This window comes from Macaca nemestrina, chromosome 1 (assembly GCF_043159975.1).
Source record: "Macaca nemestrina isolate mMacNem1 chromosome 1, mMacNem.hap1, whole genome shotgun sequence".
NCBI lineage: Eukaryota > Metazoa > Chordata > Mammalia > Primates > Cercopithecidae > Macaca > Macaca nemestrina.
In genome coordinates, this window is record NC_092125.1 from 196,299,786 (window position 1) to 196,324,436 (window position 24,651).

The 24,651-nt window shown below is 43.8% G+C and overlaps 1 protein-coding gene, 1 long non-coding RNA gene and 2 pseudogenes across 3 annotated transcripts; 1 reads left to right on the top strand and 3 right to left on the bottom strand.

The window, feature by feature from the left end:
• Positions 1-11: 11 nt before the first annotated feature.
• LOC112429001 (small ribosomal subunit protein eS27-like) lies at positions 12-655 on the bottom strand (annotated as a pseudogene).
• LOC105494736 (Smad nuclear interacting protein 1) lies at positions 527-22,819 on the top strand. 2 transcript variants are annotated; one of them, XM_011763475.3, is made up of 5 exons: positions 527-665; positions 2,682-2,921; positions 4,177-4,279; positions 16,734-17,332; positions 19,181-22,819. In XM_011763475.3, the coding sequence occupies exons 2-5, from the start codon at positions 2,695-2,697 to the stop codon at positions 19,443-19,445; spliced, it is 1,194 nt and encodes a 397-aa protein (XP_011761777.1). In that variant the 5' UTR covers positions 527-665; positions 2,682-2,694; the 3' UTR covers positions 19,446-22,819. The 2 variants fall into 2 exon arrangements, with proteins under 2 accessions (XP_011761777.1, XP_070952065.1); XM_071095964.1 differs by lacking the exons at positions 527-665; positions 19,181-22,819 and adding an exon at positions 17,545-19,174 and having other exon boundaries at positions 2,621-2,921.
• Positions 11,840-15,310, bottom strand: LOC105494735 (ferritin heavy chain pseudogene; annotated as a pseudogene).
• On the bottom strand, positions 17,238-22,283 carry LOC105494737 (uncharacterized). Its single transcript, XR_011622956.1, has 4 exons — positions 22,164-22,283; positions 18,665-18,819; positions 18,379-18,436; positions 17,238-17,354 (listed from the first exon to the last, which is right to left on the bottom strand). It is a non-coding gene; the product is annotated as an uncharacterized lncRNA (long non-coding RNA).
• Positions 22,820-24,651: the final 1,832 nt, after the last annotated feature.

The following is a 24,651-nucleotide window of genomic DNA, read 5'->3' on the forward strand; positions in this document are numbered from 1 at the left end:
GCGCTTCTTGGCCTGGGCGGAGCTTCGAAGTGGGGCGGGGCCAACAACCCGGCGAGTTTCATTCTGTGCCTCCTGGGCGGAAACCTCTTGTTCCTGGCTTCTTAGGCCTTCTGCTCACCGGTTCGTCTCTGTACTCTCGGAAGCAAGGAAAACGGCGGTTCGAGTCCCTGCGCTGCTAGGTCTAGCTCGCGATTTGAATGAAGTGGGCAGATCACCTTTGCTGTGCCCCAATTTTGTCACCTGAAAAACAGGAGTCATCTCCTGACTCCTCATGAAGGATTAAGGGACAATTCCCAGAGGAAGTCATCTGGAGTTCCTAGGTTTTCTGAAGGGTTTTTTTGTTGTTGTTGTTCCCAAAATGTGTTTATTGAGATTGTTTCCCACTCATCTTGATTCAGGGTGCTTTTAGTGCTGCTTCCTCCTGAAGGAACATCCTTCTGTATGCCTTACTTTTCCTCCCGTAGGCTGGCAGAGGACAGTGGAGCAGCCAACACACAAAACTGCCGTTTGTGCATGGCTAAAGACTGGTGATTTTATAGCATCCTGGGCATTTCACATCCATGAAGTAGGAATTGGGGCTCCGCACCAGGCGTTTCTTCTTGTGTTTCCTCTTCTCTTCAGGGAAGGGATGAAGGAGATCCTTTGCAAGAGGCATGTTCTCGTGGGTAGGTCGTTACCGCCAGAAAGGGCTTGTTTTGTTTTTTAAATTGAGATGGAGTCTCGCTCTGTTGCCCAGCCTGAAGCGCAGTGGGGTGATCTTGGCTCACTGCAACCTCCACCTCCCAGGTTCAAACGATTCTCCTGCTTCAGCCTCCCGAGTAGCTGGGATTACAGGTGCCTGCCACCACATCTGGCTAATTTTTGTATTTTTAGTAGAGATGGGGTTTCACCATGTTGGCCAGGCTGGTCGCGAACTCCTGACCTCGTCATCCCCCTGCCTCGGTCTCCCAAAGTGTTGGAATTACAGGCGTGAGCCACCGCACGTGGCCTGAAGTATTTTTCTAATTAAATGGAGAAATGACAATGTAGGAGCCAATGGGAAACTTCCCCTTTGCCCCCTGAGGAGTCGCTCAAAAATCAGTTCACAAAAGGCAGATTAATTGGAGAAAAAGCATACGAATGTATTTAAAGTGTATACACGGGGAGAATCACAGCGTGATTACCCACCCTGAAAGGGGTTCAGAAGCTTAAATATCCTCCTGGTAAAACAGACTTATGAGGGTGGGAGAAGGAGGAATTCTGTTCAGGGATTACTAGGCAGAATGAATTAATAAGGGAACAGAGATACATTTGTAAATAGTTTTTTGTTGTTGTTTTTGTTTTGGTTTGGTTTTTTTGAAGACAGGGTCTCACTCTGTAGCCCTGGCTGGAGTGCAGTGGTGCCATCACGGCTCACTGCAGCCTCCAACTCCTGGGCTCAAGTGATCCTCCTATCTCTGCTGGGACCACAGGCACGAGCCACCAGCCCCTGCAAAATTTAATTTTTGTAGAGACAGAGTCTTGCTATGTTGGGCAGGTTGGTCTGGAACTCCTGGCTTCAAGCGATTTTCCTGCCTTGGCCTCCCAAAGGGCCGGAATTACAGGCTGCAGCCTCCGTGTTCGGCTGTAAATAGCTACTTTTGACAGCATAACGGTCTCTGGTCAGGTGTGATTACATTCTTGGGAGGAGAAGAAAGAAACAATTATTCCTTTTGGTAGTCTGTATCTTAGGCAGATAAAGACGTGCGCTTTGGGAGAGACGGTGGGCACCGGGAAGGAACATTGAGGCTTCTTCAGTTCGGCATGTCAGTGCGCCATATTTTGGGGTTTCGATTTCTGAGCCCCAACAGCATTGCAAAAAGTTCAGGAAATAGAAGAGGAAAAGCTAATGATTTGCCCACGGGTTATCATCTCTGATTGCATTTCCATGTCTTCCTCCCTTCTATTTCCAAATGTAAATGTAATTACGGTTTGCGCACAATTTTGTATCCTGCTTTGTCGTTAACAAGTCAGGGTTTTTAAAGTTTGTAAATGGTTTACTAATGGCCACATAACACCCATTAATTTGGCTAACTTCCCTACTGCTGGGTATTTACATTGTTTCCACGTTTTGTAATTACCAGTAATGTGGCAACAAACAGTCTTGAGAGGTTTGCTTTTTCCCAGTTTTTTGTTGTTATTGTTGTTTGTTTGTTTTTGAGACATCTCGCTCTGTCGCCCAGGCTGGAGTGCAGTGGTGCGATCTGCGCTCACTGCAACCTGCGCCTCCCGGGTTCAAGCGATTATCTTGCCTCATTCTCCCGAGTAGCTGGGATTACAGGCGCGCGCCACCACACCTGGCTAATTTTTGTATTTTTAGTAGAGACGAGGTTTTGCCATGTTGGCCAGGCTGTTCTCGAACTCTTGACTTCAGGTGATCCGCCAGCCTCGGCCTCCCAAAGTTCTGGGACTATCGGCCTCCCAAAGTTCTGGGACTACAGGCGAGAGTCACCACGCCCAGCCAGAAGTTTGTTTTTGAAACTTGAAACTCCCGCCACCCAAGCCGGTCACTGTGGCTACGCCCACTAGGGAGTAGTCACGTGTTTAATATCTGCCGCGAGGATTTCTGGGAGGTTGGGCACCCCGGAAGCGGAAGTCCAGGAGTCAAACTCGTCATTTCCTTCAGCTAGAGGAGCTCAACGGATCTGTTTTCTTTCGCTCAGCCAAAATCACAGAATGAAGGCGGTGAAGAGCGAACGGGAGCGAGGGAGCCGGCGAAGACACCGGGACGGGGACATGGTGCTGCCGGCGGGGGTGGTGGTGAAGCAGGAGCGTCTCAGCCCAGAAGTCGCACCTCCCGCCCACCGCCGTCCGGACCACTCCGGCGGTAGCCCGTCTCCGCCGACCAGCGAGCCGGGCGCCCGCCCGGGCCACCGCGGGAACCGAGCCCGAGGAGTTAGCCGGTAAGTGGGGGAGCAGCCCAGGATGGACGTTGGGTTGGGCTCATTCAGAAAGGCGGGCAGGGCTAGCATCCGAAACAGGTTTTGAATGCTGGGCGCAGCAGCCCGGACTTAATCCTGAGGGACTGTTGAGAGTGATCCAGTCGTGCTTGTGTTATGCTTGCTCTGTCACTTGCCTTATAGCTCGGTGTTCAACGCCTAATGACACACCGGCAGGATCCCACTCCTTCATTCTTGTGTCCCCAGCACTTCGAAGAGTGTAGCCCAACAGATAGCACTGATAATCTGTTAAATTGGAATGAGATTTTCCCCATCCCGCCCACAAATGGAGTGTGGGCCTTGTCTTTCCAGTTACCTGCCAGAAAGGTTTTCACATCGAGGTCTAGGCGAGCTACCTAACAGAAACTGGAAAAATAAAAATAAAAAAAGTTACTTCTTGCTAGACTCATTTATTTATGCATTCATTCACCATAGTTTTACTGAGTGCCTATTTTAAGTGTGAAAGACTGCCCTAGGTATTGGGGCTGCAAGGGCGATTCAGTTAGATGATCTTCACCAGTGCCAAATTGGCCGTGCTCTAACCCTGAGACAGATGATTAAAAAAAAAAAAAAAGTTTCAATAACAAATATTATTGATAGGTTATAACAGTAATGTGATAGAGATTGGAGAGAAGAGGGAGGAGGCCTCTCTAAAGAGGTGCCATTTGAGTCCAGACCTGAGTGATAGGAATGATTCAACCTCTTAAAGATCCAGGCAGAGGAAACAACATCTGCAAAGAACTTGAAGTAGAATGAATTATGATTGAAATGGGAAAAAGCCAGTGTCGGTGGAGTATAGTGGTCAAGAAGGTGGGTGGTAGGAATGAGATGGCATAGGGAGGAAGTAGAACCACAGGATGGAGGGATTGTTCCTGATGCTAGGGGTGTTGGTAGTGAGGGATAAAGAATCAAGGGTGACTTCCGGATGGTGATGCCAGTTAGCAAGATGGCAAGGAGTAGGAGAGGAAAGGTTTATGAAGGGTTGGAAATTAAGAGTTTTGTTACCTAAGTGAGAAGGTTCAGTAGACAGTTGTCTATGTGAGTATGGAATGCAAGGGAGACGTTAGAGCTAGGAAAATGAACCTCGTGACTCCTTTAATGTGATTGGCAGATACCTTCACAAAAGCAGTGTTTGTGTTAGGTAAGCCTGATACTGGAAGCTAATTTTTATGGGGGAAGGGAAATTGCGATAAAATCCTGTGTACCATGCTCTGTATAGGTCCCCACCCAAAAAGAAAAACAAGTCCTCAGGGAGAAGAAGCAAGTCTCCTCGGAGTAAGAGAAACCGAAGTCCTCACTACTCAACAGTCAAAGTGAAGCAGGTAAGTGGATTGGGGTGTTTTGATGTTGGGTCCAAATTGAGAGCCTTTTCCTATCACAGCTAAAGAGGGCTGTGTGTATGTGTATTGTGTGTGTGCGCGTGTGTGCACACACACTCGCCTACATCTCTACCTGTACCTCCAATGGGCTTTTCTGAAAACTGGGTGTATTTCTTTTTTCTGCTTGTTTGCTTAAATTAAACTTTTTATTTTGAGATTATTATTGGTTCACATATGGTTGTCAGAAATAATTCAGGGAGATATACTCTTCCTGGTTTCTCCCAGTGGTAGCATCTATTCATAATAGAACTGTGGTACAATATCATCATCAGAATATTGACATCGATATAGTCAAGATAACATTTCCTTCACCACAAGGAATACCTCATGTTGTCCTTTTGTAGCCACACACACTTATCTTCCACTTTTATCCTTCCTTAACTTGTCAACTTCTAATCTGTTCTTCATTTCTATAATTCTGTCATTTCAAGAATGTTATGTAAGTGGAATCATACGGTATGTAACCTTTAGGATTGTCTTTTCTCACTCAGCAGAATCCTTTGGAGATTAATTCAGGTTGCAGCTCTCAGTAGTTTGTTCCATTTCATTGCTGAGTGGTATCCATATGGCATGGATTTAGCCACTTACTCATTAAAGAACATCTGGGTTGTTTCCATTTTTTGGCTATTACACATAAAGCTGCTATATACACATTTGTGTACAGGTTTTTATGTGAACATAAGAGTTCATTTCTCTGGAGTGCAATTGCTGGATTGTACGGTAGTTGCAGGTTTAATTCTTTTAAGAAATTGCCAGACTGTTTTCCAGAGTGGCTGTATTAGTTTCCTAGGGCCACCATAATGAAATACCATAGAGTAGGTGGCTTAAACAACAGAAATTCATTTTCCTGTAGTTCTGGGGCTAAAAGTCAAAAATTAGGGTGTTAGCAGGTTTGGATTCTCCTGAAAAAAATCCTCTTTCCTTGGCTTGCAGATGGCTACCTCTTTGCTGTATCCTTAAATGATCTTTTTTCTGTCCTGGTGTCTTTTCTCAGCCATATTGGATTAGGGCCCTGCCCTCATTTTTTAACTTAATCAGCTCTTTAAAGACCTTATCTCCAAAAACAGTTATTAATACATTCTGAGGTACTTGGGTTTGGTACTTTAACTTGCTAATTTTGGAGAGTACAGTTTAGTCCGTAACAGTGGCTGTACCATTTTATATTCCCACCAGCAATGTGTGAATGATCCAGTTTCCCTGTATCTTTATCAGCATTTCAAGTTATCACTTTATTTTAACCATTCTGATAGGTGTGTAGTAGTATTTCATTGTGATTTTAATTTGCATTTTCCTTTTTTTTTTTTTTTTTTTTTTTTGAGACGGAGTCTCGCTCCGTCACCAAGGCTGGCTTTGTGTGTGTGTGTGTGTGTGACCTGGACTGGAGTACAATGGCGTGATCTTGGCTCACTGAAATCTCCCCTTCCCGGGTTCAAGTGATTCTCCTGCCTCAGCCTCCCGAGTAGCTGGGATTACAGGTGCCCACCACCACGTCCAGCTAATTTTTTGTATTTTTATTTTTATTATTATTTTTTTAATTTATTTTTTTTTTTTGAGACGGAGTCTCGCTCTGTCGCCCAGGCTGGAGTGTAGTGGCCGGATCTCAGCTCACTGCAAGCTCTGCCTCCCAGGTTCACGCCATTCTCCTGCCTCAGCCTCCTGAGTAGCTGGGACTACAGGCGCCCGCCACCTCGCCCGGCTAGTTTTTTTGTATTTTGTAGTAGAGACGGGGTTTCACCGTGTTAGCCAGGATGGTCTCGATCTCCTGACCTCGTGATCCACCCGTCTCGGCCTCCCAAAGTGCTGGGATTACAGGCTTGAGCCACCGCGCCCGGCCCATTTTTTGTATTTTTAGTACAGATAGGGTTTCACTATGTTGGCCAGGCTGGTCTCGAACTTCTGACCTCGTGATCTGCCCGCCTCAGCCTCCCGAAGTGCTGGGATTACAAGCGTGAGCCACCACACCCAGCCTTGGACGTCTTTTCATGTGCTTATTTGCCATCTGTATGTATCTTCTCAGGTGCAATGTCTCATGTCTTTTGCCTGCTTTTTTTTCTTTTTTTTCTTTTGTTTTTTTGAGATGGAGTTTCACTCTTGTTGTCTAGGCTGGAGTGCAATGGCGTGATCTCAGCTCATTTCAGCCTCAGCCTCCCAGGTTCAAGGGATTCTCCTGCCTCAGCCTCCCAAGTAGCTGGGATTACAGGCTCCTGCCACCATGCCTGGCTAATTTTTGTATTTTTAGTAGAGATGGGGTTTCGTCATGTTGACCAGGCTGGTCTTGAACTCTTGACCTCAGGTAATCCACTCACCTCAGCCTCCCGAAGTGCTGGATTACAGCACTTTGCTGTAATCCCAGTATGAGCCACTGCGCCCAGCTGTCTTTTGCCTGTTTTCTAATAGTATTATTTGCTTTTTTACTGTTTAGTTTTTAAGAATTCTTTTTATATTGTAGATACTAGTCCTTTTGGGGTATGTGGTTTACAAGTATTTTTTTCCCAGTCTGTAGCTTGTCTTCATTTTCTTAACAGGGTTTATCTCAGAACAAAAGTTTTTTTTAATTTCAAAGAAGTCCAGCTTATCTGTTTTTCCTTTTATGGATTGTGCTTTTGATGTCATGGCTAAGAACTTTTTGCCTAGCCCTAGATCTCCGAATTTTCTTCTAAATTTTTTTTCTTAAAAGTCCATGATCTGTTTTCAGTTTCTTTTTAGGGTTTTGTTTTTGTTTTTGTTTTTGTTTTGCCTATGAATGTCCACAAACATCAACACCATTTGTTGAAAAGACCATCTTTCCTCCACTGAATTACTTTTGCTCTTTTGTCAAAAATCAGTTGGGCATATTTGTATAGGTCTATTTCTGGGATGTCTGTTCGGTTCCATTTGTCAGTGTCTGTCATTCTTCCAATACCACACAATCTTGATTACTATAGCTATATAATAAGTCTTGAAATTGTATGGACTGATTTCTCCTGTTTTATTCTTCTTTGTAAAAATTGGTTTAGCTATTCAACTTCTTTTGTCATCCATAAAAGTTTTAGAACAATCTTATCTCTATTTTTAAAAAGTCTGGGCAGGTCACAGTGGCTCATGCCTGTAATCCCAATACTTTGGGAGGCTGAGGTGGGCAGATGACTTGAGCTCAGGAGCTCCAGACCAGCCTGGGCAACATGGTGAAACCCATCTTTACAAAAAATGCAAAAATTAGCTGGGTGTGATGCCATGCCTGTAGTCCCAGCTACTCAGGAGGCTGAGGTGGGAGGATTACTTGAGCCTAGGAGGTTGAGGCTGCAGTGAACAGTGATCATACCACCACACTCCAGCCTGGGCGACAGAGTGAGATCCAAAAGAAAAATCTTGCTAGGATTTTGATAGGATTTGTGTTAAACTGGTGTTTGGGGGCAATAATTGACTTTTTACTATGTTAAATCTTCTAATCCATGAACATTGTGTGTTTCCCCTTTTATATAGATCATCTTTGATATATTTTATCAGTCGTAGTTTTCAGCATATAAATCTTATATATATTTCTTTGTGGAATGATTATAAAGGGTATTTTAAATGGGTGTCCACATGTTCATTGCTACTATATAGAAATATAATTCATTTTTGTGTGTTTATCTTAATCCTGTATCCTTGCTGAACTAGTTTATTCTAGGTTTTTTTTGTTTTAGATTACTTGGGATTTTCTACATAGACAATCATATCTACAAATAGGGACAGTTTTATTTCTTCCTTTACAATCTGTGTGCATTTTATTTCCTTTTGTTGTTTGCATTAGTCCGTTTTCATGCTGTTGATAAAGACATACCCGAGACTGGGCAATTTACAAAAGAAAGGTTTAATGGACTTACAGTTCCACATGGCTGGAGAGGCCTCACAACCATGGCAGGAAGCAAGGAGGAGCAAATCACACAGAGATGGGGGCAGGCAAAGAGAGATAAAAGAGTAATGAGAACAGACACTCTTGCCTTATTCTCAATTTTGAGGGATGATAATTCAATCATCTTTTTTTTTTTTTTTTTGAGATGGAGTCTTGTTCTGTTGCCCAGGCTTGAGTGGCGCAATCTCTGCTCACTGTAGCCTCTGCCTCCTGGGTTCGAGGATTCTCCTGCCTCGGCCTCCCAAGTAACTGGGATTAGAGTCTGGGCCAGTCACAGTGGCTCACGCCTGTAATCCCAGCACTTTGAGAGGCCAAGGCGAGTGGATCATCTGAGGTCAGGAGACCAGCCTGGCCAACATGGTGAAACCTCATCTCTACTAAAAATACAAAAATTAGCCAGGTGTGGTGGTGGGCGCCTGTAGTCTCAGCTACTTGGGAGGCTGAGGCAGGAGAATCGCTTGAACCTGGGAGGTGGAGATTACAGTGAGCCAAGATTGCACCACTGCACTCCAGCCTGGGTAACAGAGCAAGACTCTGTTTTAAAAACAAATTTTGAAAGACAAATATAAAACAGTATAGCAACTATTTATATAGCATTTACATTGTATTAGGTATTATAAATAACCTAGCAATGATTAAAAGTATACAGGAGGATGGCCGGGCACGGTGGCTCACGCCTGTAATCCCAGCACTTTGGGAGGCCAGGGTGGGCGGATCACAAGGTCAGGAGATCAAGACCATCCTGGCTAACATGGTGAAACCCTGTCTCTACTAAAAATACAAAAAATTAGCCGGGTGTGATGGCGGGCGCTTGTGGTCCCAGCTACTCAGAAGGCTGAGGCAGTATAATGGCGTGAACCCGGCAGGCGGAGCTTGCAGTGAGCCGAGATGGCGCCACTGCACTCCAGCCTGGGTGACAGAGCAAGACTCCGTCTCAAAAAAATATATATATATATATACACACACACACAGAGGAGGATATTCTCCAATTTCTATATAAGGAACTTCAGCATCCTGAGATACCTTTTTCGGTTTTGTTTTGTTTTTTGATATCTTTTTTATCCACTGGGGATCCTGGAACCAATCTCCTGAGGATACTGAATGATTACTTTATTTTTTTCTCGACCTCTGAACCACCATTTTTGTGGGTTGGTTTTTTTTGTTTGTTTGTTTTTTTATTTTGTTTTGTTTTTTTGGTGAAGTGTCACTCTGTTGCCCAGGCTGGAGTACAGTAGTGTGCTCTCGGCTCACTGCAACCTCTGCCTCCTGGATTTGAGTGATTCTCGTGCCTCAGCCTCCCCAGTAGCTAGGATTACAGGCACGTGCTACCATGCCTGGCTAATTTTTATATTTTTAGTAGAGACAGGGTTTCACCATGTTGGTCAGGCTGGTCTCAAACTCCTGACCTCAAGTGATCCGCCCGCCTCAGCCTCCCAAAGTGCTGGGATTACAGATGTGAACCACCGTGTCCAACTGAACCACTATTTTCGAAACAAATGTATTCATTACATGCTCATGGTAATAATACAGAGGTATGTAAAATATGAAATGAGAGTATGGTTTACTTCTCTCATCCCCAAAATTGCACCACCTCCTCAACCGAAAAACCTCCACCTCACTGGCCAGAGGTAATCACTATGATATAGACTCTCTGTCCATTATCACATGGCCTTCTCCCATGAATCTCTCTGTCTCTTTTCTTCCAAGGTCACCAGTCACATGGGATTAATGACCTACATTACTCCAGTATGACCTTAATTTATTACATCTGCAGTGACCCTCTTTCTAAATGAGAGGGGAGATAAACATTTGAGAGTCATCTGCATATAGATGTATGTAAAGTATTAGGATTAGATGAAATTACTAAGGAAATGACTGTAGATAGAAGAACAACCAACAAAGGACTGAATCCAGGGGTGATCCAGTGTGAAGAAATTGCAGTGACATCAGCAAAGGAGACTGGAAAGAAAGAGAAGCAAGAGAATCTGGTAACTTGAAGCCATTAGAAGGAAATGTGTTGAGGATACAGTGATTAACTCTGTTAGATGCTGCTGATAGTTAAGGGAAATGAAGACTGAGAATTGGCCACTGGATTTAGCAATGTGGAGGTCATTGGTGATCTTGACCAGCCATTTTACTGGAATAATAAGGGTGAGACCTGATTGGAGGGGTTCAAGGGAAGACAGAGGAGAGGAATTGGGAACTGAATTTTTTAAAAAAAACTATTTTCTTTTCTCTTTTCTTTTCTTTCTTTTCTTTTTAGACAGAGTCTCACTCCATCACCCAGGCTGGAGTGCAGTGGTATAATCTCGGCTCCCTGCAGCCTCCACCTCTGGGGTTCAAGTGATTCTTCTGCTCCAGTCTCCCAAGTAACTGGGACTACAGGCACATGCCACCACATCCAGCTCATTGTTGTATTTTTAGTAGAGACGGGATTTCACCATGTTGGCCAGGCTGGTCTTGAACCCCTGACCTCAAGCGATCCACCCACCTCAGCCTCCCAAAGTGCTAGAATTACAGACATAAGCCACCACACCCGGCCATTTTGACTTCTTACAGTGACTCTTAATCAGGGATAAAGGACATGATAAGATTAGTCCTGGTGAACTCAAGGCAGATAGTGGTGGCAAGCTTGTAAATGTTTTAGAGTAGGAAGGGTGGTTGTCTGAGGCTCTCTCTTGATGCATGTCTTTGCTAGGCTAGGAAGTCTAGAAAAACTTGAGTCCCACTCTGAGCAAGCAGGCCCTCACTTGAGCCCTGTGTATGGCAGGGAGCAGGGGAGGAGGTCTTAGTCCCAGTGCTTCCACTTTTAGGGTATTGTGAATAATGCTGCAATGAACATGGGAGCTCAAGTATCTATTTGAGACCCTGCTTTCATTTGTTTGGGATATATAAACAGAAGTGGGATTGCTGGATCATATGGCAATTCTGTTTTTTAATTTTTTGTGGAACTACTGTACCGTTTTCCACACTAACTGTACCATTTTACATTTTCCCACCAGCAGTGTACAAGGGTTTTGATTTTTCCACATCTTTGCCAATACTTGTTATTTTCAGTTTTTTTATGGTAGCCATCCTAATGGTTGTGAAGTCACCAAGAAAAATTTTTACTTTTTAATTTTATTTTTATTATTATTTTTAGAGATGGCGGGGGGGGGGGTCTCACTATGTTGCCCAGGCTGGTCTCGAACTCCTGGACTCAAGTGATCCACCTGCCTCGGCCTTCCAAAGTGCTGGGATTATAGGTTTGAGGCACTGTGTCCTACCTGCCTAATCATTTTTATTATTATTATGTATTTTTTTAATTAGGGGCCATGCTAATTTTTGTATCATTCTCATTTTCTGCCTAATCATTTTGGAAGTCTCTTGCTGCTCTCTCTTTTAAAATTTTTAACCTTAATTATCTGCAAACATTTTTGTATGTTACCTAGTCCATAGCAATAAGTTTTTTTTTTATTTTTTTGGTGGGAGATACCAAATGTATTTATTTGAAGGAATGGTACAAATCAAATAACTTAAGTGGGTGTTTTGGTACAATTTATAGAAAAGGCAAAGGAGACCCCAACATGCATGCACTGCCTTGGTGACCAGGAAGTCACCCCATGGCTATGGGGAAATTAGCCTAAGGCTTAGCTTTCATTATCACTGTCTCCCGGGGCGTACTTGTCAAAGAGATATTCTGCCAAGCCAGATTTGGGTGCCCCCATCTTGCGCAAGTTGGTCACGTGGTCACCCAATTCTTTGATGGATTTTACCTGCTCATTCAGGTAATGTGTCTCAGTGAAGTCACACAAATGGGGGTCATTTTGTTGGTGGCCAGTTTGTGCAGTTCCAGTAGTGACTGATTCCCATGTTTTTCCAAATGTAATGCACACCCCATTGCATTCAGCCCGCTCTCCCAGTCATCATGGTCTGGTTTCTTGATATCCTGAAGGAAGATTTGGCCATCTCTTTGGCTCTGCATCTTCATTAGTTTCTCGGCATGTTCCATCTCCTCATGAGACTGGTGAAGAAAGTACTTGGCAAAATTCTTCAAAGCCACATCATCGTGGTCAAAGTAGTAAGACATGACAGGTAGATGTAGGAGGCGTAGAACTCCAGGTTGATCTGGCGGTTGATGGTGGTAGTTCTGGCTCACCTGCGAGGGGGACGCGGTCGTGGTGGCAGTGGCTGCGTGGCAGTGACTGCATGGCGCTGGACTGGCGACGGGGGCCTTGGGACCGTCAGAGGGCCCAGTGAGGAGGTGACAGAGGGCTAGCTATGGGCGGCCAGCCGGGGTGGGGGACAAGAGCCCGGTTCCGTCCAAGCACTGTTGAACCAGGAAACCCCGGCGACTCTCCGCAAAGAATGTCTCATTTTTTCTTTTTAAAATAAAAAAATAATAATAAAATTTTGTACATGAATGAAGTCCTTGGGGATCTACATCTATAAGACTTGTTTCTTTTTTTTTTTTGAGATGGAGTCTCTGTCATCCAGGCTGGAGTCCATGGCACAGTCTCGGCTCACTGCAACCTCTGCCCTCCGAGTTCAAGCGATTCTCCTGCCTCAGCCTCCCAAGTAGCTGGGATTACAGGCGCCCGCCACCGCGCCTGGTTAATTTTTTGTATTTTTAGTAGAGACGGGATTTCACCATCTTGGCCAGGCTGGTCTTGAACTCCTGACCTCATGATCCACCCGCCTCGGCCTCCCAAAATGCTGGGATTACAGGCGTGAGCCACTTTGCCCGGCCTCTTGTTTTTTTTTTGTTTTTTTTTTTTTTTTTTTTTGAGATGGAGTCTTGCTTTGTCGTTCAGGCTACAATGCAGTGGCGCCATCTCTGCTCACTGCAACCTTCACTTCCTGGGTTCAAGCGATTCTCCTGCCTCAGCCTCCCAAGTAGCTGGGATTACAGGCATGCACTACCACACCTGGCTAATTTTTGTATTTTTAGTAGAGACGGGGTTTCACAATGTTGGCCAGGCTGGGCTCGAACTCCTGACCGACCTCAAGTGATCTGCCCCCCTTGCTCTCCCAAAGTGCTGGGATTACAGGCGTGAGCCACCATGCCCACCCTATAAGACTTGTTTCTGCTGCCTCTCATGCTCAGTGGCTTGTTTCCATTTCCTTGTGTGTGTCTAGTATTCTTTAGTATTTGAGCCCATGCTTAGAGCTCAAATCTGTTTTTTTTTCTTACCCCACTTTGGAGATTTTTTTCTCATTGGAGATTTTGCCTTGCTTATTGACAGCCCAACAATACATTAAAAATTTAATAAGTATCTAGTTAAATTATAGTGGGAACATCTCTCCAAGTATTTCATCTGCCAAGTCTATATATAGAAATATCTGGTCTTATTGTGAAACTTGCCCCTTCTCTTTTTTCCCCTCTCATTTAACAATATATTAGATATCTTTCTATGTCATGATCTCATTCTTTTTCATGGCTGTGAAGTATTCCTTTGTATGAATAGATAATAATTTAACCATTCTACCGTTGCAGGACATTAAGTTGTTTCCAGTTTTTTTATTATGAAATTACAGTAAACACATTGGTATGTATGTGTTTGTGCGTTTCTGCTAGTATTTCTGTAGGATTGATTTCTATAAGTGGCATTAGTGGTTGATGAGATTTTGATTAAATACTGTCAAATTGACCTAAATAGGCTATGCTAGTTTATACCTGTACCAGCAGTGACTGAAAATACCCATTTTCCTGTGCCTTCCTTTTTGACTGTAGATATTATTGATCTTTTTAATTTTACTAATTCAAGGAGAGAAAATTCATGTTTCTTTTAGAATTTGATGCATTGGTTATTAGGTTAAGCATATCTTCATGCATTTATTGGACATGTATTTCTTTTTTTTTTTTTTTTTTTTTGAGACGGAGTCTCACTCTGTCACCCAGGCTGGAGTGCAGTGGCTGGATCTCAGCTCACTGCAAGCTCCGCCTCCCAGGTTCACGCCATTCTCCGGCCTCAGCCTCCCGAGTAGCTGGGACTACAGGCGCCCGCCACCTCGCCCGGCTAGTTTTTTTTTGTGTGTGTGTTTCTTAATAGAGACGGGGTTTCACCGTGTTAGCCAGGATGGTCTCGATCTCCTGACCTCGTGATCTGCCCGTCTCGGCCTCCCAAAGTGCTGGGATTACAGGCTTGAGCCACCGCGCCCGGCCTGGACATGTATTTCTTTTTTCTTTTTCTTTTTTTTTTTTTTTGAGACAGGGTCTCTGTAGCCCAGGCTGGACTGCAGTGGTATGATCATAGCTCACTTCAGCCTCGACCTCCTGGGCTCAAGTGATCCTCCCACCTCAAATTCTAGAATAGCTGTAATTTTAGATTACAGGTGCATGCTGTCATGCCTGGCTGATTTTTGTATTTTTTGTAGAAGTGGGGTTTTGCCGTGTTGCTCAGGCTGGTCTAAACTCCTGAGCTTAAGCAATTCTCCTGCCGTGGCTTCCCAAAGTGCTGGGATTACAGGCGTCACCCACTGTGCTCGGCCCTTGGACATTTATTTCTTCTGAAAATTGTTCATTTTTCTTTCCTTTTTTATTTTTGAGACAGAGTCTTGCTCTGTCATCCAGGCTGGAGTACAGTGGTGGAATCTCAGCTCACTGCAACCTCTGCCTCCTAGGCTCAAGCAATCCTCCCACCTTAGCCTTCTGAGGAACTGGAACTACAGGCATGCACCACTGTGCCCAGCTGATTTTTGTATTTTTAGTAGAGACGGGGTTTCACCATGTTGCCCAGGCTAGTCTCAAACTCCTGGGCTCAAGCGATCCATTGCCTTGGCCTCCCAAAGTGCTGGGATTACAAGTGTGAGCCACTGGCACCTGGCCATTTGTCAGTTTCTCTGTTGAATTGTTTCTTATTGATATAGTAATATACAGTAGTCCCCCCTTATCTGTGGTAATATACAGTAGTCCCCCCTTATCTGTGGTTTCACTTTCTACATCTGAAAATATTAAATGGAAAACTCCAGAAAAAAACAACTCATAAAGTTTAAATTGGTCACTATCCTGAGTCATTTGGTATAAACTTGTGCTGTCCCACCAGGAACATGAATCCTTCCTTTGTCTGGTGTATCTGTGCTGTATGCGCTACCTGCCTGTCCGTCACTTTAGTTGTCATCCTGGTTATCAGATAACTGTTGCAGTTTGCAGTGCTTGGATTCAAGTACCTTTATTTTATTTAGTAGTGGCCCCAAAGTGCAATAGTAGTGATTTTGGCAATTAGGAAGGCTAAAGAGAAGCTGTAAAGTGCTTCCTAAACGAAAAGATGAAAGTTCTCAACTTAAAAAAAACTTTTCAAATCCTATATTGAAGTTGCTAAGATCAATAGTAAGAATGAATCTTCTATTGTGAAATTGTGGGGAAGGAAAAAGAAATTCATGCTAGTTTTGCTGTTGTATTTCATACTGTAAAAGTTACAGCCACAGTTCATAAGTGCTTAGTTAAGATGGAAAAGGCATTAAATTTATGGGTGGAAGATGTGAACAGAAATGTGTTATGTTTGATGGCAGTCAGGTTCAGTACTATCCGTGGTTTCAGCCGTCCACCATACTTAGAATGTATCCCCCTAGGACTACTGTCTGGTTTGTGTTGCAGACATTTTCTACCAGGCTGATTTTTTTTCTTCTTTTCTTTTTTTTGAGAAGGAGTTTCACTCTTGTTGCCCAGGCTGGAGTGCAATGGCGCGATCTCGGCTTACTGCAACCTCTGCCTCCCAGGTTCGAGCGATTCTCCTGCCTCAGCCTCCTGAGTAGCTGGGATTACAGGCATGTGCCACCACACCCGGCTAATTTTGTATTTTTAGAAGAGATGGAGTTTCACCATGTTGGTCAGGCTGATCTGGAACTCCTGACCTCAGGTGATCCGCCTGTCTCAGCCTCCCAAAGTGCTGGGATTATAGGCATGAGCCACCGTGCCTGGCCTAGGCTGATTTTCAATGCTGTCTTTTTCAAGAAATCATGGTATGTTTCTCCATTTCTTCAGATCTTTAAAAAGCCTCTATTTTAATGAATTTTTACAGATTTCTTCTTATATGTCTTTCATGTTTCTTAAGTTTATTCCTAGGTATTGAATTTTTTTTTAACTGTGGAAGTAGGATTTAAAAACTGTTATATTTTCATTTTTGGCATGAGAGAAAGCTAGCTTCTTTCTTTACGTATCTTGTACCTGACTACTTAACTCTTAGTTCTATTTTCTGTATATTCTTCCCTGTAAGTTTGCCCATAGTTACCTTTGTTGTGAAAAGGAGGAAATTATTTTTCTTTCTCCTTTCTGGACTAAATAGTCTCTTGTTTTTAGGGCTCTGGACCTGGGCTTGTGCTATTAGGGCTATGGTTGAATAGCAGCATGGGATATCATTTTTGTGGCCTTGCAAGGGAACATAACCACCAGACATAATCTTATTTCTGTGGGAATGTTGTTCTAAATGCCAAACTCCAAATTACAAAAGACCTTTTGAATATACCTCATTCAAAAAGAACAAGATTTGGGCTGTCTTTAGATTGTGCACTGTGTTAAAATTACAGAATCTGTTTGAATTTCAGGAGCGTGAGGATCATCCCCGGAGAGGACGGGAGGATCGGCAGCACAGGGAACCATCAGAACAGGAACACAGGAGAGCTAGGAAAAGTGACCGGTACAGACACCGGGGCCATTCCCACCAAAGGAGAACGTCTAACGAGAGACCTGGGAGTGGGCAGGGTCAGGGACGGGAGCGAGACACTCAGAACCTGCAGGCTCAGGAAGAAGAGCGGGAGTTTTATAATGCCAGGCGACGGGAGCATCGCCAGAGGAATGACATTGGTGGTGGCGGTAGTGAGTCTCAGGAGTTGGTTCCTCGGCCTGGTGGCAACAACAAAGAAAAAGAGGTGCCTGCTAAAGAAAAACCAAGCTATGAACTTTCTGGGGCACTTCTTGAGGACACCAACACTTTCCGGGGTGTAGTCATTAAATATAGTGAGCCCCCAGAAGCACGTATTCCAAAAAAACGGTGGCGTCTCTACCCATTTAAAAATGATGAGGTGCTTCCAGTCATGTACATACATCGACAGAGTGCGTATCTACTGGGTCGACACCGCCGCATTGCAGACATTCCTATCGATCACCCATCTTGTTCAAAGCAGCATGCGGTCTTTCAATATCGGTAAGTAACATGGAGGAAGAAACTGTAATGTGAGCAGAAACAATTGCTCAGTTAGTTAGGATTACTAAGATTTTTGTTCATACATATACAGAAGAATCCCATACCCCTCATATCTAAAGAGTGTTGTTAATCTAACTTCCCTTTAAATAATTGTTTACATATTTATAAGAACATTATACTTTTAATCTATTTTTTTGTTTTTTTGTGACAAGGTCTCACTCGGTCACCCAGTCTAGAGTGCAGTGGAGCAAAGACAGCTCACTCCAGCAACCTCTTGGGCTCAAATGATTGTCTCCCACCTTGGCCTCCTGAGTAACTGGGACAACAGGCATGTGCCTCTGTGCTCTACTAATTTTGAAACTGGTTCTTGATAGCTTGCGTGGGACATCTGTGATGATTCTCACAACAATCCTGTGAGAAGGATAGGACCGGTTTTTGGTTTTTTGTTTTTGTGAGACGGAGTCTCCTTCTGTGCCCAGGCTGGAGTGCAGTGGCGCGATCTCAGCTCACTGCAACCTCTGCCTCCCGCGTTCAAGCGATTCGCCTGCCTCAGGCTACTGAGCAGCTGGGAATACAGGCGCACGCTGCCACACCCAGGGAATTTTTGTATTTTTAGTAGAGACAGGGTTTCATTGTATTGGTCAGTCTGGTGTCGAACTCCTGACCTCGTGATCCACCCGCCTCAGCCTTCCAAATTGCTGAGATTATAGGTGTGAGCCACTGCGCCTGGCCCATTTTTTGTTGTTGGTTGTTGTTTTGTTTTGTTTTAACATGGTCTCCTGACTTGGAATGGACAAGTATTTATATCCCCATTTGACAGATGAGAAAACTGAAGCCCAGCAAAACCAAGTGACTTGCCTAACAAATGATCACTATAGTACAGTGGTCCCCAGCCTTTTTGGCACCAAGGACCGGTTTCATGGAAGACAGTTTTTCCATGGAACCAGGGACATGGTTTCAGGATTCAAGTGCATTACATTTATTGTGCACTTTATTTTCTAATATTATCTCATTGTAATATATAATGTAATAATTATGCAACTCACCATAATCTAGAATCAGTGGAAGCCCTGAGCTTGCTTTCCTGCAACTCGATGGTCTCATCTGGGGGTGATGGGAGACAGCGACAGATCAGGCATTAGATTCTCCTAAGGAGCACGCAACCTAGATCCCACTTGTGCACAGTTCACAATAGGGTTCACGCTCCTATGAGACTAATGGCACCGCTGATCTGACAGGAGGCGGAGCTCAGGCAATAATAATACGAGTGATGGGGAGCAGCTGAAAATACAGATGAAGTTTGGCTTGCTTGCCTGTCTGCCCACTGCTCACCTCTTGCTGTGCGGCCTGGTTCCTAACAGGCCACGGACTAGTACCAGTCCATGGTCCAGGAGCTGGGGACTCCTGCCATAGTAGAACTCTGGCTCAAATATAGCTCCCTTGACTCTGAAGTCCAGGTCCACTGTTTTTTCCCATTTGGACAGGAACTGAAATATATTGAAATATAGGTTAAAGAAACATTGATTATAAACAACAGAAAAAAATGTATTTTCTTAACCACAGCAAGAGACTTTGGATTCTGCATTTCCACCTTTTGATCTTCCATGGATTCTCCCCACCCTCCAGTAACCCATTCTCACCTTTTCTACTAAATATATTTAAACTTCCAATTTCCCTTCCCAGGGCCATGCTTTCCCCTTGATTTCTTTGATTCCCTAGAATTTTAACTTGAATTATGCTCAAGTCAGGTTATTTACATCATCTAGGCTGTCTTAGCAAAGAGCTTCAGAGAGGCTGGATGATCTGAGGCAGAAGTTTGCTCATAGGTTTCTCCTTTTTCTCTGCTAGGCTTGTGGAATATACCCGTGCTGATGGCACGGTTGGCCGAAGAGTGAAGCCCTACATCATTGACCTTGGCTCAGGCAATGGAACCTTCTTAAACAACAAACGTATTGAGCCACAGAGATACTATGAACTAAAAGAAAAGGATGTACTCAAATTTGGATTCAGTAGCAGAGAATATGTCTTGCTCCATGAGTCGTCGGACACTTCGGAAATAGACAGGAAAGATGATGAGGATGAGGAGGAGGAGGAGGAAGTGTCTGACAGCTAACAAACTAAGAACCCAAACTATTGAGACACGTTTTCCTTGTTGGAAGGCTTTGATTGACTCAGAGAGCACTATGGTGGTGGGTCCAACACTATCATGCTCTCTGTAATGCCTCTTACTGCCTTAAGTCTTTCCCCTGTTGCTGACCAGATTGTGTTACCATTTGAATACACTGACTAATGTTTGTTAAACTTTTTCTGTGGCACCTTGGCCACATGCCTGCAGGCATTTGTTTTCGGAATAGTCTCACCAATTACAACACACCGTGTTTTAGTAGAAGCGTTGGTGGTTTTAGTTGGTGCTTTCAGAACTGCTGCCTAGGAAACTATAAACCCTTGGTTAAGGGTAAATCATGGCTTGTTCTCTTTGTACAGTTAACTTTATTTATATAGGTATTAAGCTTTGTGGACCAGGTGTTTTTCTTTTGGGGTGAACCCCTGAGCAGAGAATCTTACTAGGCTTTGGTTATCACCAAAACAACCTCCAGTATATACCAAAGCTTTGACCTGGTTGAGCTCTTGAGCTTAGAAGTTGATTTTGCACTTAGTCTTTTGGGGGTGGGAATGTACTGCAGTCAGTAAACGTTACTGACTGTTTAACTTAAACAGATGCTTTATGGCACCTGCTCAAGCCCGTGACTGTACAGAAGGATCCTGGTTGCTACCAGTGGGTGCTGATTCAGCATCACAAGTGACTGAAATTGGCCGTGGATCTGTTCTTTCTGAAAGAATTCCTGATTTCTCCGTGGAGCATGTACACAACAGTTTTGATCATATTAACTGTACTTCAGTTTTGCATTTTTATTCAAATGTTATCTCCTTTTTTTTTCTTTGAGAAATAAACTGTCACTGATGTGGCAGGTTCTTTATTCTAATAACGTGTATATGTCTAAAGCAGGTTGTGTTGTTTACATTGTTTCTACACATTTCATCCTTTAAAAATTGTTCAGAGAGGCTGTATTTACCTTCCCAAGGTTGGAAAGCAGGGGAATTTCCCAGTTTCCTAGTTTTCCACCAGAGGAATATGTGTAAGTAGCAAAGTATTCGCTGCTTACATATAGTGTATATGTATGTATATATGTAAATTGTGTGTTAAAGAGCTGATACTGATTTTCATATGACAATGTTAGGCAAAGGCCTCCCTGCATTTGTAGAGCAGGTGTTCATTTATATGTATTTTTGGGATAAAAAAATAAAATTTGTAAATATAGCCCCATTTCAAAGAGTAATGCTTTCCTAGCTTAGAGGACCTTGTGTTCATAAGTCTGTTTGCTGCTAATGGAGCCTTCTGTCAGTACTTTTGAGATAAAAATAGGTAGCTGTTTTAGAGTGTTGTGGGGAAGGTTATATTGTTGGCCTCCAAGTCAGTAGAATAGCAGACGGTGACACAGAGGTGGGTTGTGGGGAAAGGTGGTGAAGCAGCTCAATCAGTGTTACTACTAATTGTTCCTCTTGGGTTGAGACTTAGGATGCTATTAAATTTGATTGTTTTCATACCCATGTGTGCTCAGGGCTAAAGGTTGGCTAGTGGGAGGGGTAGCTGACATTAGTCAGCTCAAAGTTAAAAGATCCTTTGAAAAGTGAACACTTAATAAGGTCATTAGATGAAACGTAAGTTGGGCCGGGTACAGCACGGTGGCTAATGCCTGTAATCCCAACACTTTGGAAGGCTGAGGTGGGCGGAGTGTAAGACCAGCCTGGCCAACATGGTGAAACCCCATCTCTACTAAAAACACAAAAATTAGCTGGGCATTGTGGCACATGCCTGTAATCCCAGCTACTCAGGAGGCTGAGGCAGGAGAATCGCTTGGACCCGGGAGGCGGAGGTTGCATTGAGCCAAGATCATGCCACTGCACTCCAGCCTGGGTGACAGCGAGACTCTGGCTCAGAAAAAAAAAAAAAAGGTAAGCTGAAGGATGTGTTCTATTGGCCACTACAACTCCAATTTTTTCATTTTGATATGTGCCGTAGATCATATATATGTGCTTATCTGAAGTAGGTTTGTTTGGATGAACTTTTCTCTTGATCCAGACTGACCATTTTCTCTTGAGGATTTAAGCACTAATCTGGTATCTTACTGTAGGGCCTCCTTGTTCAGTTTGTGCTGCAGTAGCATTGCTTTGTGGTATCCTTGAGTTTTGCTACAAACTTCATCCTGGTGGGCACTGTGATAGATGACCACCTTGCCTACATTTTTCAGTAAGAAGACTTAATTATTTAGTCAGTTTTTGTCAGTGGAGGAATGACGTCCTGGATTGAGAAATTCTTTATGCCACATATCTGAGAAAGTGTTTTTTTGGTTTTGTGGGGTTTTTTTTGTTCGGATGGCGTCTCACTCTGCCACCCAGACTGGAGTGCAGTGGCATGATCTTGGCTCACTGCAACCTCCACCTCCCAGTTTCAAACGATTGTCTTGCCTCAGCCTCCCAAGTAGCTGAGACTATAGGCACCTGTCACCAAGCCCGGCTAATTTATATATATATATAATTTTTATTTATTTTTTTTTTTTTTAAGTAGAGATGGGGTTTCACCATATTGGCCAGGCAGCTCTCGAGCTCCTGACCTTGTGATCCGCTCTTCTCAGCCTTCCAAAGTGCTGGAATTACAGGTGTGAGCCACCAGGCCCGGCCTGAGAAGGTGTTGTTTTGTTTTTTTTTTTTTTTGGTCTCGTTTTCCCTTACCCCTTTCTTTGAAGAAAGGGTGTCAAAAGGCATTACCTACCTCTAAAGCCAGATACCACCAGCAGACTTCTTAAAGTGGATATAATCCTAAAGCTTTCTTCTTCAATTAAAATTCATTCTGTTTAGAAGTTCACGTTCATCTTAGCTATTTGGAACTTCTTCATTCTCTATCTTTTCCCCACAGTGGCTGGGCTTGTCTGCAAATCATTGTGTCAAAATCAAACTATTTTCAAAACAGCCCTTTGCTTCTGAGCCCCTCCCCTAAGTCCTCTGTCGGGGTCCACAGTTCTGCAGAGGTATGGGACAGAATCTTCAGATTTTACCCCTTGAGTCTCTTCCTAATCATATCCTGGTTCCCTCATTCTAACATTGACAAAGGATGACTCATTAAGTGCAACTGGTGATGTAACTTTCAAATACTTTTATTGTGTATGTCAGGTTGATTATCATTTGAAACAGTGCACACAGATGGTTGTATTTTTTTTTTTTTTAACATCCTTCCCATTGTGGAAGTTATGGATCTGAGGAACAAAATGATGTCATGTTAATCGGAATCTAAATGTGACACAAACAACATGCCAACAATACCTGCTTGTGAAATAATGTTCTGAGCCCACAGTGTTCCTGGGTGTGTGAGTTTATATCAAGTGAAAAGGCTGCTTAATTGACATTAAAGTTTTGAAATGTAAAGCTTCATTTGGTCTCTTGGGTAAAATTTCCAGCGTATTTATCAAATAGGAAACAATTATAAAAACAGTTGATTTGTTCACATTTACTGTAAAGTGAATTAATCCAGCCAGCAATAGTTGCATAAGTTTATGCAGTTGGTTTACAGCTAAGTTAGAAAGGGAGCGATAGCTGGGTGTGGTGATATGCGCCTGTAGTCCCAGCTACTTGGGAGGCTGAGGCAGGAGGATCACTTGAGCCCAGGAGTTTGAGACCAGTCTGGGTAATAATAGTGACACCTTATCTTTAAAAAACAAGTAAAACAGAAATAATTTGGAGATGGGCTGCACCTTGTGGAAGAGATGACAGTTGAGGTATACCTTAGAAAATAGGTTGCTTTGGAATCAGTAGTAAAGGAGGACATCATGCCAGACTGAGCAGTCCAGGGACTAGCAGGACTGCAATGGACTGTGGATAAGACCCTATAAATTAAGTTGTTTACCTCAAGGCCCATGGCACGTCAGTGGTAAACCTAGGATGAGAAATCACCTCAGTCCTGGCTCAGTGATCTTCCTGCTGGACTGTTCCTGCCAGCAGAGCTTAGCAGAGAGATTTAAGGAAGGAAAAGACAACTGATTAATTAGGCTGCCCGATTCATAACTAGGGGGTTCAAGGAAATCACAGGAGGTGGGACTTTCTGCAGTAGAGAGTGGCTTAGGCAAATCCTCACCTCACCAAGTCACAGCTAGAGCTACTTGGAAATCATCATCTTGGTTCATAAAAATAGAAAAATATTCAGTAATTGGATGCCAAAGAACATGTAAACTGAGACTTCAATAATAAAACTGGCTAATATTGAGCACTTTCTATGTACCAGGCACAGTCCTCAGCAATTTTTTTTTTTTTTTTTTTTTTTTTTTTGAGACAGAGTCTCGCTCTGTCGCCCAGGCTGGAGTGCAGAGGCACAGTCTCGGCTCACAGCCAGCTCCGCTTCCTTGGTTCACGCCATTCTCCTGCCTCAGCTTCCCAAGTAGCTGGGACTACAGGCACCCGCCACCACACCCGGCTAGTTTTTTGTATTTTTAGTAGAGATGGGGTTTCACCGTGTTAGCCAGGATGGTGTCCATCTCCTGACCTCATGATCTGCCCGCCTCAGCCTCCCAAAGTGCTGGGATTATAGGCGTAAGCCACCACGCCCGGCAATCCTAGGCATTTTACATGTGTCCTACTTCATACGTGAACTCATTGAATCCTCACAACCCAACAAGGCAGTCTTCAACTGTTGTTCCATTTTGCAGATGAGAAAACTGAGGCACAGGGACATTATGGTCACAGTGGTAGGTATGACTGGAATTTAGACCTAGTCACTATGGTTCCAGATGCTACATTCTTTTTTTTTTTTCGCTCTGTCACGACCAGGCTGGAGTGCAGTGGTGCAATCCCCACTCACTGCAACCTCTGCCTCCCGGGTTCAAGTGATTTTCGTGCCTCAGCCTCCCGAGTGGCTGGGATTACAGGTATGCACCAACACGCCCAGCTAATTTTTGTATTTTTAGAAGCGACAGGGTTTCACCATGTTGGCCAGGCTGGTCTCAAACTCCTGGCCTCAAGTGATCCATCCGCCTTGGCCTCCCAAAGTGCTGGGATTACAGGCGTGAGCCACTGCGTCTGGTCCAGGTGCCACATTGTTAACCACTGTGATGTGTTGGCTCTCAATCTTGAGATGTCTAAGGACTGGCCCTCACAGAGCAGTAACAGCAACAGCCACTGACACGGTGCTAGATAGGAGATGCATAGGGATTGTGAAAGCACAGAGAAGTAGGGTTTAGCAAAGCCTTGGGAACCAGGGAAGAATGAGCAGT